The sequence below is a fragment of the Zonotrichia leucophrys genome, chromosome 7, assembly GCF_028769735.1.
Source record: "Zonotrichia leucophrys gambelii isolate GWCS_2022_RI chromosome 7, RI_Zleu_2.0, whole genome shotgun sequence".
Taxonomy (NCBI): domain Eukaryota; kingdom Metazoa; phylum Chordata; class Aves; order Passeriformes; family Passerellidae; genus Zonotrichia; species Zonotrichia leucophrys.
Genome location: NC_088177.1, coordinates 6,723,689 through 6,737,715, shown reverse-complemented (window position 1 = coordinate 6,737,715; position 14,027 = coordinate 6,723,689). Strand labels below are relative to the sequence as shown.

Genomic DNA, 14,027 nt, shown 5'->3' with positions numbered 1-14,027 from the left:
TCTCAGTATTCCCATGCTTTTCCATGCCCTCCTTGCATGCTCTGATCCACGAGGGACATTGTGACTACACTGAGTACAGAGGTTGAGTTCTGCTGGTAGCAGCAGATCCCAGGTGTTACCCTAAAACTTCTTTGAGGGGACAGGGATCAATGTCTTTTTTTCCTCACATAAAGTTCTATGAACTAGAAATACATTTTCAGGATGAAGAAGAGTTAACAAGGTAAAATCTTGCCACAGACCTTGTTTTCCAGGCTGTTTGTGTGTTTCCTCACACATCAGGGTAAGTAAGATAAAGACCTGTAGCTGCTCTTAAACTGTGTGGCTTCTTTAAAATTAATTACACCAAACAATTCCTGATTTACCGGTAAGTAACATTTTGGTTAAGCTTCTTCCCCAATACTTCTGGTTTCCTCCTCTCTAATGCAATATTACACTGCAGTGTGGCCTCTTGTAAAGGCTGCAGAAACTTGAAAGTCCCTCATACTTGGTTATCAGGCTATTCCTACCTGGTCACTTAAAGTGCTGGAGAGGTGATTCCTTTATCATACTGAGACACCACAAACATCATCAACACAGCTAAAGGCCTGTTAGTTTGGCTGTAGAAAATAGTGCACTCATGCAACTAACTTGTCTTAAACAGTCTTTGTCTCTGTTCAAGAGTTGTAACTTTAAAGATTTTTCTCAGAAGGAAAACTCAGCTTATTTTAAATAGCTGTAGTTGAAATTTCAGGCCTGCACTGTTTTGTGCACAGCTCTGCTTTAGGAGCTTACAGCTCAGCAGCTGGGGGGGAGGAGAGACAGAGCATTAAAAAAATCATCAGGAGAAAGAACTGTATGTATTTAAAGTAACTGTAAAGCAAGCCAGGTAAGCAGTCCAAAATTACCAGTATCTCTGCAATCTCATTAAGGAGAATTTGACTGTAGCATTTCCCAGAAACGACCTTTGATGAGATAATTGCTAATATTAACGTTTCCTATCCTGAGTAACATTTCAATACAAGCTGGTTTAAATAAAACCAGAATTCAACTGACATCAATTCTAAATGCCAAAATCCTGTAAGTCAGGCCCATGCCACCTTCTGTGGGTGAGCAGCACTAGAGGAAACAAATCACTTGTGCTAGTTTTTGTCATCAGCACTGTATTTTATTCTGTGGTTTTGGTATGTGAGTGACAAAAAGAATTAAAGCCAAGACATCTTCTAGGTCCATGAAGTTCCCAACACAATTGAACCCTGTAATAGCACCAGCAGGTTCAACAGAACTTCCTTAAATTCTTGCAGCCCTAACTACCCTGCAAGAGGAAACCGTAATGCTGCAAAATAGCATTAAAGTTATGCACAGAAATTTAGCTTTAAACCAGGGCCATTAAAAAACATGATGATCAAGTACTTTGGATGTTACAGATAATTTCTTTGGTTTAATTCCTTATTTTCTTCTCTCTACCAATAGCATGATATCAGCAATTTCTGTTAAATCAGTGCAAGAGGAAAACACTAACTGTATTGGTTTCACCGTTACAATGTACCTGAATGTACTGTGCATTTTACTTCTTCACCAAAAATTTGGTGATATCACAGGCATGCTTTGTAGCTAAAGACTTTCTCTTCAGCTGGGTTCTTTCCTTGGCCTGTTTTGCAGTTCTCTGCAAAAGAGAGAGACAGGTTGGTTCAGTGAGTATTGATACCTGGAAACATGTCCAGCAGAAAGCATTAGCTCACAGTTAAATTCCAGTCTGTCTTTGCAGTAGACAGCATGATGAAATGCAAATATTTATTATTATTTTCCCAAATCCAGAGGAAACTGTCATATTGTAATAGTTTAATGCTGCCTTTCCACCCTTGGCTGTATGGGAGGGAGAGGCTGTGAGCACTGGGGTTGTGCAGCAGGGCTGAGGAGGAGCCCAAGTGCAGTTTGCCCTGCTGTTCCCTGGGAGAGGGCCAGCATTCCTGCTGCACACACTGACCTCCCTGTGGCAGGCTGTGCACAGGGTCTGAAGGTTCTCCAGGGAGCACTGTCCTCCTCCGCTGTACACGGGCTGGATGTGATCCACCTGCCAGAACTGCCCCTCCGCCGGGCTCCTGATCATCTCATTCAGCTGCAGCACAAAAGCACATGCCAGGGGTGAGACACTCCTCAGCTACATGGACATGCTACTGTAGGAACAGCGAAATTCTGGGAAGTAGCTACAGTCTTCATCAGGATAAAGAAAGCCAGCCTTGCCATTTTTTAGTTACTCCCACTGGGCAGGCAAGAACTCTAAGTAGTTGGCACGTTTTCAGCCAGCCCTGGCTGCACATGCACCTCCCTACAGAACCAGAGCTCTGATGCCTTTTAGAGATGTTAGAAGACAACAGGATTTAGTTAGTTTAATTGTTTTTAAGGACTTGATTTTCTTGTTCTGTTGTTGGTGCTAGGTTACCTTTCTATCTTAAATCTGTAAGAACACTTTTGGCTGTCTCTGAACTCTATACCCAGACCAGCTGTTCCTGCTGAAACCCCAGAACCATCACCTGCCCAAGGGGAAGGTGAGACATCCAAGAGCTCTCCAGAAGCTGCTTCCTCTGGCTCCTGGGTGCATCCCTGACGCTGAGGAAAAGCTGCTGGGCGTTGTTGTGGCAGGCCTGGCACACGCCGTGCTCGATGAGGAACACGCTGGAGCGCAGGTAGGCCTGGCTGGAGCGGATGCAGAAATGCTCCTGGCAGGCGTGGCAGCAGAAGCGCGTGTCCCAGGCCGGGCCGCGCGGGGGCGCTGCTGTTGGCTGCTGGCAGCTCAGGCACAGCGGGGTCCCCTGCTCGTCCAGGGCCTGCAGGTACCCCCGGCACAGGGAGGGGCCCCCGGCATCGGTCTGCCCTGCAGGGAGGGCTGAGGGAGCACTGCCAGCTTCCGGAACCTGTCTGATGGCAGAGAAAAAAGTACAGCTCTGCATAAGTGATGTACTCAGCGAGTTCATGGGGGGTTTATACACTGTGTATTTCAATTAGATACCTTTATGTTCTGAAAAATCATTTTAGCTGAAATAATACCTTGCTCAGATTGATACCTGCACAGTGCAGATCCTTTACTTGGTTTACATTTCTATTTAAACAAAATTTGGCAATATAACAAGGCAATTTTTCTTCTGCACATCTTACTACACTCAGTTATTAGCTGAAATAATGCTGTATTTATAAAGACATGGTGATTTCTATCAGGCATGTACACATACAAACACATCCTGGCTTCTCTTTACAATCTCCATGGCTGCCTATGAATTTCCTACTCAAAACAAAGTAGGACACACAGTGCTTGTTTAAAAAAGTTTTTTTAAAAGGGCAATTCCTGTTTGGAATTTTCACTTCTTTGTTCCATTTTTTTTTAAATTCTGAGGGAATAGGAGCAGATTTGGTGTCCTCAATTTGATGTTGACCTCACAGGAGGGCTGAGCTACCATTCTTTTGTCTAACTAAATCACATAACTATTCTCTTGTTTTATTTTAGTCAGACTTAGATTTCATCTGTTGTCTGCTGACAGAGCTGCTAATTAACTAAGTTGTTAGAAGAATAAAATAGAGCTCGTTAGCACTACAGCAAGTTTCTTATCTAACTACTGAGCAAAGCAGACAGAGCAAATAATTTTACTACCATTAAAAAAAATGTGGCAAAAGAAGTTAATCATGCTATTGCATTAATGAACCTACTTTGTGGGTGGTTTAGGAGCAGCACCTTTGTCCATTTCTCTGGAGATGAGGCGAACGCTGCCCCCGCTGCTGCTGGCCTTGGAGAGCGAGGCTGCTGCCACATCCTCCCTGGTCACATACCTGAGAGTGACAGATCCTGTCAGCACAGGGAGCAACCTCCCCCCAGGAACAGCACTCTGGGCTGCAGCAACACTGGTACAGCACATTCGCTTCAAATATTCCTCATTTTCCAGATGAGAAATGAGGAAAGTTTGGGAAAATGTGCTTTATATACTTCCATATTAAATACCTTTTTCTAAAGATGAATTCTAACCAGTGAACAGGTAATTTGGTTTGTGTATAACAATTAAAAAATGACTGCAATTTGATTTGAAAGGCATTTTGTTTCAGTTAGGTGATGCCTCAGTGACACTGGATAAGCTCTGGAGGATTCCTTGCTCCATTAGTTATGTTTGATCTCCCTGCTTTATTTTCATGTGAAACCCTGTAAAACACAACTGCTCTTAGTTACAAACTTAAAATTGCTTCACAGAAACCACTATTCAGACAACTGAACATCTGCCAAACCCTACAGCCACCCTACAAGGCTGCTGTAGGTCCTGGTAGGTTTTCTAACACCATTCACAGATTCTTCCTGTACTTCATGGAAGGACACAATCAGACAAGGGGTTAGCAAACACTTATTACCCTCTGCTTCTGATACTACTGGAATTGCAAGCTATTTATTTGCTTCATTCTTACCTACTGCCAAAATAGAGTCACCCTGAGGAATTTAACAGTAAGGATTGAAGGGAATAAGAAGGTTTCAGATGGTTTGCATGACAGGTTCTGTGCAGAGCAATGACAACACTGAGGCTACAAATGTCTGTCAGGGAAAACCATATCAGAGAAGAAAGGGAATCAAAGGTACATTTAGGTTTTCACAAGGATCAAACACCAGCCCTTTTCAGTGACACTCAGCATCAAATTTTGACAAATGTCATCCACAGAGAAGAGAACTGCTTAAAGAAAAAAAAAATTGAAAGGGTTTGAGTTGGCTGTGAATTATGAAGAAAACATTTTCTCACTGATGGCAAGTAATGATTTATTTCTGCTTCCAGGTGGGGAGAACAAGATGCTTTGACCTTACTTTTCTGTTGTGGTCCTGAAGTCAGGGTTTTTCCTTTAAAAACACCTGGCAAGTTCCAGATGTTGAAACATGCAGTGCAGCAGAGCCAGAGCAGCTGCTGAACGGGGCACAGAGCTGGGCAGGGAAGGAGACACTTGCAGCAGATTCACCAACATGCCTGCCTGCCTGCCTGTCACTGTGACAAGCATCACTGAATGTCCAGTTCAGACCTAGCAGCATTCCACTGAAGGCCACATTAATGAAATTAAACTTTCTGCAGTAACTAGTAGGAGGAATTAAAACCAAGCCCCACATACCTCTTTGTGCTGCCACCCACTGACTGCTTTTTACACAGCTCCTCTGCAGCATGAATGGGACTGCAGAATATCTGACCACTTTTTCTGACAATCTTCTGTTTCATTGCTGTTAGATGAGTCCATTCTTTCACAAACCTCAGGATCTGGCAGAGAACATGACAGTCAGCAGCAGGACAGGCTTTGCCACAGATTAATGCATTCTAGCCTGGCTGGAAACAGCTGCTACAACCAGAGATGGTGCTTTCAAGTAACTTCACACCCCCCATCTGTGGAACCCTTCAGTAGCTGCCTCACACAACAGCTGGTTCAATCAGTCAGGTATCCCCCCTTACAAATTTAAATTCCAACCTTGCTGGAGAACTTACAGAAAGAATCAGTTTTATTCCTACATGATGGTTTTCTGTTTGGAAAATCAGATTTTAAGTTAAGCAGAAAATATTTCCCATCCAGTTTAAATCTGGATTTTCTTACTTGAGTACTTGTGTTTGCAGTGTCCTTCTCAAATCCCATTATGAATGAACAGAATATCTGTGGAGCTGTGCCTGACAGTGTTTGAAAACTGTTAGCAGACCAAAGGGACAGTGAGAGTGGAGGCCTGCTCAGGCCTGCAGCTCTGATACATCTAGAACATTCTTATTTAGAGTGTGCTCCATTTAATTCTGAACCTTTAAGAAGTTATTTTGTTGACTTATGAAAGTTAGTAACTAATCCTGTAAATGAGAAATGAAATGATGCCTGGTTAATTCCTTCTACTGCAATGTGAACAGGAGGCACAATAATTTGCCAGAGTAACAGACTCCATAATTAATATTCACAGCAACATCTGTAAGATTGCTTTGATGAAACTGTGCCTATATCCCAAGGCTTGGCAGTATTCTGCATTTATTTTTGTAAAAGTAAGTAATCTTCTTCTGCATTAAATATTATATTGCTATGCCAGTAGAACTTGTTCTTACCAATGCACGATTCTTTTTGTTCTGGAAAGCCTCTGGTAAATCTTCCCAGTTATCCAGCTGTATGTCCAGTGGAATGAAATTATGATTCAGTGGTTCACCATCCTGGACAAACAAACAGTTTTGTTTACAGATGCAATGTAGCACAATGTAGAGAAGTAATCTGTTTCAAGTGAATTTTCCACCCTTCCTACTAAATTTAGTCCCTCAAGGTCAAATTTTTCCAGAATTAACAATAAGGCACAGACATAACAGCAAAAATGCAAGGAAGATTATTCATATTAATCTACCTAAAAGTATCAAGGCTGAACATTTTAACTTTTAATAGATCTGATTTCTTCCTTGCAGATAGTTCAGACACACAAACTGCCTTATATTAAACTGAAATTACAATCCTCCTGACTGAATTCTAAGGGAAATGAATGATTAGAGATAGGAGAATGTCACTTCATTAAAATTTAAAATAAGAATTCTTGAACACTGTTTATCATACTTTTAAATGTCTGAAGAAGTTCTCCACTTAATTTTTAAAGGAATAAGTTGTCCAGTGGGTACATCTAGCCAAGGAACTTATTGATGCCAAGGAACTTGTGCACAAGCATTTGAGAGGAGAAGCAGAATTCCCTGGGGTGTCACCATTCAGCAGGTTTTGTGCAGTGTGTGGCACCATGAATCTCTAATCCCAGCAGAACCCAAAGCAGACAATTGCCCAAAACCCACCCAAAATGCATCTTTGTCTGAATAAACATGTGAAGCTAGGCAGCAGCACACACGTTAGGTACACATAACAAATTTGCAGACACAAGAGGACTTTTGGACTCTTTTTGACTTTTCCCAGCTGCACCAGCCTCACAGAAATGTCTTATCTCAAAGGCTTGCCCTCAGTTATCTGTGCTGCTTCAGTGGCACCTGCACACACTGACTCACCCAGTGAACTGGAAGAAATCTTCCCACTGAACTTTCCTATCACTTGAAAGAAGAAATTGGCAAGTCCTGACCTCCCCTTGAATAGTGACCTGGAAGATTCCCAGCTGCTGCTTTCTGTCCCCAATTAATTCATAATAATGGGCTTTATTCAGGAAATTACTAACTTACACACAGCACCAATGCTGAGCTTTCTGAAGATTGGTGGCAATGTTTTATTTACTTAGTGTGTCAGGTTTACTGTAATTTTTTATTTTAATTTTGAATGTTATTCTATTCAAGTTATTTTGTGATAAAATACTAATAATAAAAAAGGAATTTTAAACAACTGTCACTGGAATTTCTATTCCAGGTGATTTAACACATTAGCCCAATTCAGTAAACCAAGAGAAGTGTTGGGAGTTATGTATCTAAGGAATTATTGCTTAATTCCATTAAGAAAAAGAACTAGAATGATAAACTACCTAATTTTTGAACATTTCAGTTAATACAAAAATATTAATGCTTTTACAGGAAACATAACAAAGGAGAGCATACAGAAACACTTCATAGAGCAACATTCTCCTCTGCAATTTTAAATAACAATACCCATGCATATTTCAGTTTTACCTTTGTATAGAGGTGGATTCTGTCAGTATTCCTGCTTGCACAGAACATAAGCCCATCATATACTTGGAATGTGTCTGATTTATCTACAACAGAAAAAATGTTGGCATTAAAGATCTTTATTCATTAATTCTACTCTGACATTAAAAATAATATTTAATATTTATCTAATTCCAGAACAATGTAAGGTGCAGAGCTCAAGCAGCAAATTCTGAAGGTATCTGTGTAGTTTATTTTTCTGTTTCTCCTGGATGACCCATCATCTGTTTGCCTGTGTCTGTCCTGAGTTCCAGTACAACCATCCACACTGCCAGCTGAAGTCAGTCAGCTCTGGTTTGCTCCAGGAGCTGTGTGGAAAGGTTGGGCTTATCCAGCATCCAAATTCAACAGATGGCCCAGGCCAGAATGACAAAGTCCCATGCTGGTGTTTGTATTTCTGTGTTTCAGAGGTGTAGATTTTTATTTAAAAGCTATTTTTCATGCCACAGGCATTTAATCCAGTTTCACAATGGGACAGAACTGTTCTTTCAGAGTCCCACTTTACCTTCTCCACATTCTTGTTCACTTTCTTCCTTTTCAGTGCCAACAGTTTCCCGTTCTCTGATTTCCAGAGATTTGTGGGCCCCCAGTTCCTCCAGATTTCCTCTTCTGCCCTCAGCACTGCCCTCTGCTCTCTCTCCATCTCTCCTGGGCTCCTCTTCCTCAGTCTGGCTCCTGGGAGCGTCACCATTTCTCTCACCTAAAGACAAAGAAAGAAGCAAAGCTGTGATTTTTGTTACCTGGCAGGTACCCAATACCACACCTGAGACAGGAACACATCTATGAAATACAAAGAAATGGCACTGCATTCTCTAATATTATTATGCTGCAACCACAGGAAGTTAGAGCTAACTTTAATGGTAGGAGAACAAACACATGGAACAAAGCTTTTAATTTTTGTAATCCTGAGTGCCCAGATTAATGTAAAAATATATATGAAATAAACAATGCAGTTAGCAATTCTATATTATATACAGTTACTGTATACCATAAACACACAAAGTAGTTTCCCAAGGCATTGATTTATAGCTGTGAAACTCAGAAGTTTCTTGTCCTTATTTGAACAAGTCCAGAGATTTAAACAAATGAAAAAGGAAGCAAAAAGAACCTTACCCGTGGCTTTGCAACTGAAATGACAAATACTGGCATATATGTACAAAAAGGTTTCATTAATTTTCCAGATAGTTTAAATAAATTTAGTAAAACAAATCTACTGTGAGCTGGTGGAGAAGGAGAAGCCATATTTTCTGGATAATGTCTCTCATGACAAATACACAATGCTCAAGTTAATAAAACTCCACCACCCCACTGCTTAGTTTTGAAAGGTGAAGAAAAGTATTGCTGTTCAATTGTATTCAGAATAACCATAAACCTCAAGGAAGATGAGAGGGACATTTGCTGCAAACAAAACAAAGGATAAATTCTTCCTTATGGAATTTATAACCTGTTAACATTTTATGGGTATTTTTCACTTGTTTCAAGTTAGACTCACATAAAAGATCCCTGGGGAAAGCAAGACTAAGGAGTATCATATTTTCCTGGGCTTCTGTGTAGCCATAGGTTTAAAAGAATTGTATTTATTGAGCCTGATCACAACTGAAATGCAAACTGCACCTTTCCCTCTGCAGCACCTCTTACTCACCTGTCGCTGAAGGACACGAGAGAACACAAGCACACCACCACTCAAGGTGAAGGGAAAAAAGGGAAGTTTTATTCTCTGACTCCAATATTTATAGTTTTACAAAAGTGACAGTGGATTGGAAGGTGACATTGACACCTCTGCAATGACACTGGTCAAACCAACAGTCCATCAACTCTCTCCTCCTCCATAAAGGAATGAAAAACAATGAGTTATTTACAGAAAGTGTGTGAGAAAATTCACTACAAGAATGTCAACATCAGAAGGCTTAGAAAATCTTAAAAAACCAGGGTGACACTCACCATGCCTGCTCTGGGGGCAATGGCACATCTCACAGTAAGGCAGCAGAGCATTGTTAGTGTAAGTGCAGGCACTGCAGTGCCAAACTTCATCTAAATCTGGACTTTCACTTGAAGAGTTTTTTTCTGGAAACAAAGAAGGCTTTTTTCCATTCAGAGGTGTTTTCTTTTTATTACTGGAGCTGACTGGGGTTGATCCACTTATGCTCTTTGCTCTTTTGGCTTCATGTTCACAAGTATCTTCATCACAAACTGCCTGCACCTCGCTTATCCTTGTGGAATCCAGATTCTCATTGCTCTTCTCTGCACCCTCTTCTTTTGTGCCTGCAGAAGGTTCTGAATCATTGCATAACAATTCATCACCAGAAAATCTTTTGCGTTTCTTCTCCGTGGAGGATTTGGGGGAAAAGAAGGAACGGATGTCGTGCTGTCTGTCCTTTTCAAACTGGGGAGAGGAAAGGAACAGGAATCACAGAGTCATTTAGGTTGGAAAAGACCTCTAAACCCCACTTGTGACTGCATCAGAAACTGTTAAACAAAAGATATCTGTAACAAAAGATAACTTCAAGAACAAACAGTGAGCTGAAAAAGCAACTCAGCATTCCTCTCCCGATTCCAGAAATGTATTTTCAGTATTCTCCTGGAAATTCTGAAAGGGCACTACCAGAAAACAGATACACAGAACTGATAAGCTGTGTGGTTTTTATGAAGATGTTCATTACAAGGAAAGGTTTTCAAACACTGTTTTAAGTATTAGTCCAATTAATTCAGCACAGTTAGCAAAGATGTGATTTGAACAGAAATTACTTGGTCTTATCTGACTCTGAGGGTGGCTCAGTCACCTAAACATGACATAAGGACCCATCAGAAGATGTAGATGACATTTATTCCCCATACAGCACTTTTCCCAACTTCACCTAAGTTTTTAAATGGAATTTACATTACTTTTTTCTATTTTTTTGATGTTTTTCCATTAGTAATGTCTGAAGTGCACAGAAAGCTGAAGCAAATGGCTGCTACAATTTTTTTAAAATTAAAGGAAACAGGAAAAACAAAGTTTCAAGTCTTACATGTGTAAATAAAAGTTCATTTTGGGGATCTTCTAGATTTTCATTTGGGGTCCAGGTTTCAGCAAAACTCAAAAAATCCCATTTCTCCTTATCCCCTTCTTCAGCCTGCATTTTCTCTTTCTTGCCATTCAAGGTGCTGCCTGTGACTTTGGCCTGCAGGAACACAATAATGGTAACTGCTGAATTTAGCACACTGCAACCAGTGAAGCTGTACACAAAATTTATTTTATTATACAAGATAAAAGAGAATTTATACCCTCTAACAGCCTTAACATGTTTTGCTTGGTGTGTGGCGACAAATACAGGCAGAATTATTTAGTGACAGAACTTGTAAGGTAAATTGATGTTGCATTGCTGAGCCCACCTCAGGAGGAGGAGATTGATAATGCACCAGGCAGGATGAGCTTTAAGGACCTTTCCAACCTAAACCCTAACAACAATTGGGTGATACTTGTGGAAAATGGCAACCAAAGAAAAGATTAGTGTAATCTTGGATCCACTGAGAAAGAATTATCTGAGAATGCCTCTTCCTCTCAGAAAGGAAGCTTAGTTTAGGCATAACATTCATTCAATTAAAATAAAACAATGAACAACAAATTCTAGCTGTTATGAGTGAGCAGAATGCCTGAATGCCTGAAAATTATAGACTGAGAAACAACAGCAATAATGAGCTATTAACAAGATAAAACAACCATGTCCTGTGGATATCAACCATCCCATTCCCCTTGGCAAAGACTCGTTATCTTTGCATCCTGAATGAAGAGCGAAAAGCTAGAAGAGACTAAATCAGGACAAACACAGACATTTTGATGATCAGCCAGTGTAGGTGTATCACTGTCTCAGAGTGTTCCAGACAAACAAGACTGTTGTGGCACTGGAGTGCAGCCCCAGCCCAGCGAGCTCTGGCCCCATGGCACAGTGTGCTTTATACAAACATCCTGCTTATGACATAAAACTGATTAAAGACATTGAATGCTTTTTATACTCTGCCCTGTAAGCCACAGAAGAACACCAGTGTCGCTAAAAAAGATCTCAGATTGTTTTCCATGCACACGCACCTTGCGGTTGAGCATGGCCCACATGAAGGTGTCCATGGTTCCCTTGGCAATCAGGAAGTGAATGTTCACCGAGCTGCACTGCCCAATGCGGTGTGCTCTGTCTTCTGCTTGCTTAATGTGGCCTGGATCCCAGTACAATTCAGCAAACACAACGTGACTGGCAGCAGTGAATGTTAAACCCTAAGCAGAATAAGTAGATGTATTCTTTAAAAAAAAGATACCACACACAAAAACTGATTATCTTTAGCTTTAACAAGCTACAGGTTGTACAGGACATCTTTGTATGGAAATAAGAGGTGGTCCTCAACAGCAGATGGGTTTATTTTACTGATTCCTCCTTGTGCCTCAGATTCAAAAAATATTTCAATATTGTGCAAAGACTGCGCGTTGCTTTTCATTATGGAATAACATCAATTTCTTATTAATCTAGTGCTTTTAGAGAAACAGAGTTCTTCTAATTATTCAAGAATGAGATACTGCTGCTTATCATCATTTAGCTCAAACAAATTCAATAGAGGCTTAGAACAGTTAACATGATATGTGCAAAGAAATGAACACAGGGTCTACAAAGGACAAATTGCACGAAGATAAACTGCCTTCAGTAAACCACTTCAGTCATCAATGATTTCAGTAGGATATTCTTCAAGTGTATTAGTTCTCCTATTTTCTGTTCTGCCCTACCTGACCAGCTGCCTGAATACTCAAAATAGCAACGCGGGTCTGGGGGTCCTTCTGGAACTGATGGACGAGGTGGATCCTCTCTGCAGAGGGAACACTCCCATCGATGCGGATGTAGCGAGCCTGTGACATCACAACAGACACTAAATGACATCATCAGTGCCTGTTTCAGAGCCAATCCCTCCCTGTCCCCCAGTAAAAACAGGAAAAGGACTGTACTGTTCCTGTCACAGGGATCAGGATACACTGGCACTCTTTTGCCCTTTGATTTGAAATTAACTCTCTCTATAGAGAAATGAAGACTTTGTATTCTCTGTTTGCAAAAGTAGAAGATACAATGAACATGGGATCTTAAAATGGAATATTTCACAGACTTACCCTGACACCATTTTTTAAAAATTCCAAACAGTTAAAAAGAATAAAAACACAAAATAACAAAGTTAGCCACCATTCCCAAGCAATAGTTAAGAGTCCATGATCAAAATAAGGTGAAAGCTGTTTGCAAACATTTCTACTGCTTTGAATTAAACATTCAGGTGAGATGATAGTGTGTAGTTAAAACCCTCAAAAATAGACCGAAGGAAACGGAAAAATCTAGAAAACAATTGCCTATAGCATTGATTTAATAATAATAATTAATAATAATAATAATAATAATAAAGTTGTACCAGATACAAGTGTATTTACATCACCCTGAAACACAAAGCAGTTCTTCAGAACCACAGGATCCCTTTTTATCCAGTGGCACTGATCTAAAGTCCTTCCACTGCTGCACTCGTGTGCAGTTCTGCTGAATTCAAGCCCAGCCATGTGTGTAAGTGCAGGTGAATTTGTGTGCACATTTGTGAAGGCTTTACCTTGCTCTCTATCACTGCCTCTGTGCAGGCCTGCAGCATGCTCAGGTGATGGGCAAAGACCAGGAACTTCAGTTTGTCATTTTCAAGCATCATTTTGATGTAGTCCTTGACTGCTCCTGCCTGCAGTGAGTGTTATCATTAGTGAGACACACAAAAAGTTCAAAAAGACATTTTTTATTTTCACATCTTTCAATTCCTTGTAACATGAAAAGGTAAATTTCCATATCTTTTGTTATCTTTGTAACACTTTATCAAACACTGACATTGCTAAGAAACAAATAATTCAGATTAATTTTGTTTTAAAAAAATATCACAACTTGATGTCTTTGAGAAACCTTACTCCTTCAGAGAGAGAAAAACCACACATTTATCCTCAAAAGATCATATAATTACACGGCACTTCTTCCACATTAAGATGTAGATAAACACCCTTTTAATTCAGACATCATTATCTGATGTTCTAATCCATATTTGAGAAAAACAAACATATTTCAAATAGACAAGATAATATTTAATCAGAACTTCTGTATCCACACACACAAAGCCATATATCAAAACTGAAAGAATAAATCTGATATGTTCATGATACCATAACCATAAAATATTGCTCTCTTTAAGCATTCATACAACTCTTTTGTGTCAAATGTAATTTTCAGTATCTTTTGCAAAAGCCATTAAAGCAATGATGACAGTTAATAACAAAATTTATCAGTGATCAACAGTTAATGCAATACACATTGCACTGCTCTTCAGATTTCTTTTTTCATTGTAATGGGGTTCTGCCTATTCCATTCTCATTCC

At 40.1% G+C, this 14,027-nt stretch overlaps 1 protein-coding gene across 2 annotated transcripts in view; it reads right to left on the bottom strand.

Annotated features, from left to right (window-relative positions):
- Nucleotides 1-817: 817 nt before the first annotated feature.
- Nucleotides 818-14,027, bottom strand: part of ZRANB3 (zinc finger RANBP2-type containing 3) — a 40,659-nt gene continuing 27,449 nt past the window's right edge. For both annotated transcript variants that reach the window (XM_064718614.1, XM_064718613.1), the window contains 13 exons: nt 13,227-13,346; nt 12,373-12,492; nt 11,692-11,871; nt 10,634-10,786; nt 9,567-10,008; nt 8,131-8,325; nt 7,590-7,672; nt 6,060-6,161; nt 5,104-5,246; nt 3,679-3,798; nt 2,511-2,895; nt 1,964-2,095; nt 818-1,642 (listed from right to left, as the gene is read on the bottom strand). In XM_064718614.1, the coding sequence (XP_064574684.1) occupies nt 1,544-1,642; nt 1,964-2,095; nt 2,511-2,895; nt 3,679-3,798; nt 5,104-5,246; nt 6,060-6,161; nt 7,590-7,672; nt 8,131-8,325; nt 9,567-10,008; nt 10,634-10,786; nt 11,692-11,871; nt 12,373-12,492; nt 13,227-13,346 (2,274 nt within the window). In that variant the 3' untranslated portion in view covers nt 818-1,543. The remainder of the gene's footprint in view (nt 1,643-1,963; nt 2,096-2,510; nt 2,896-3,678; nt 3,799-5,103; nt 5,247-6,059; nt 6,162-7,589; nt 7,673-8,130; nt 8,326-9,566; nt 10,009-10,633; nt 10,787-11,691; nt 11,872-12,372; nt 12,493-13,226; nt 13,347-14,027) is intronic.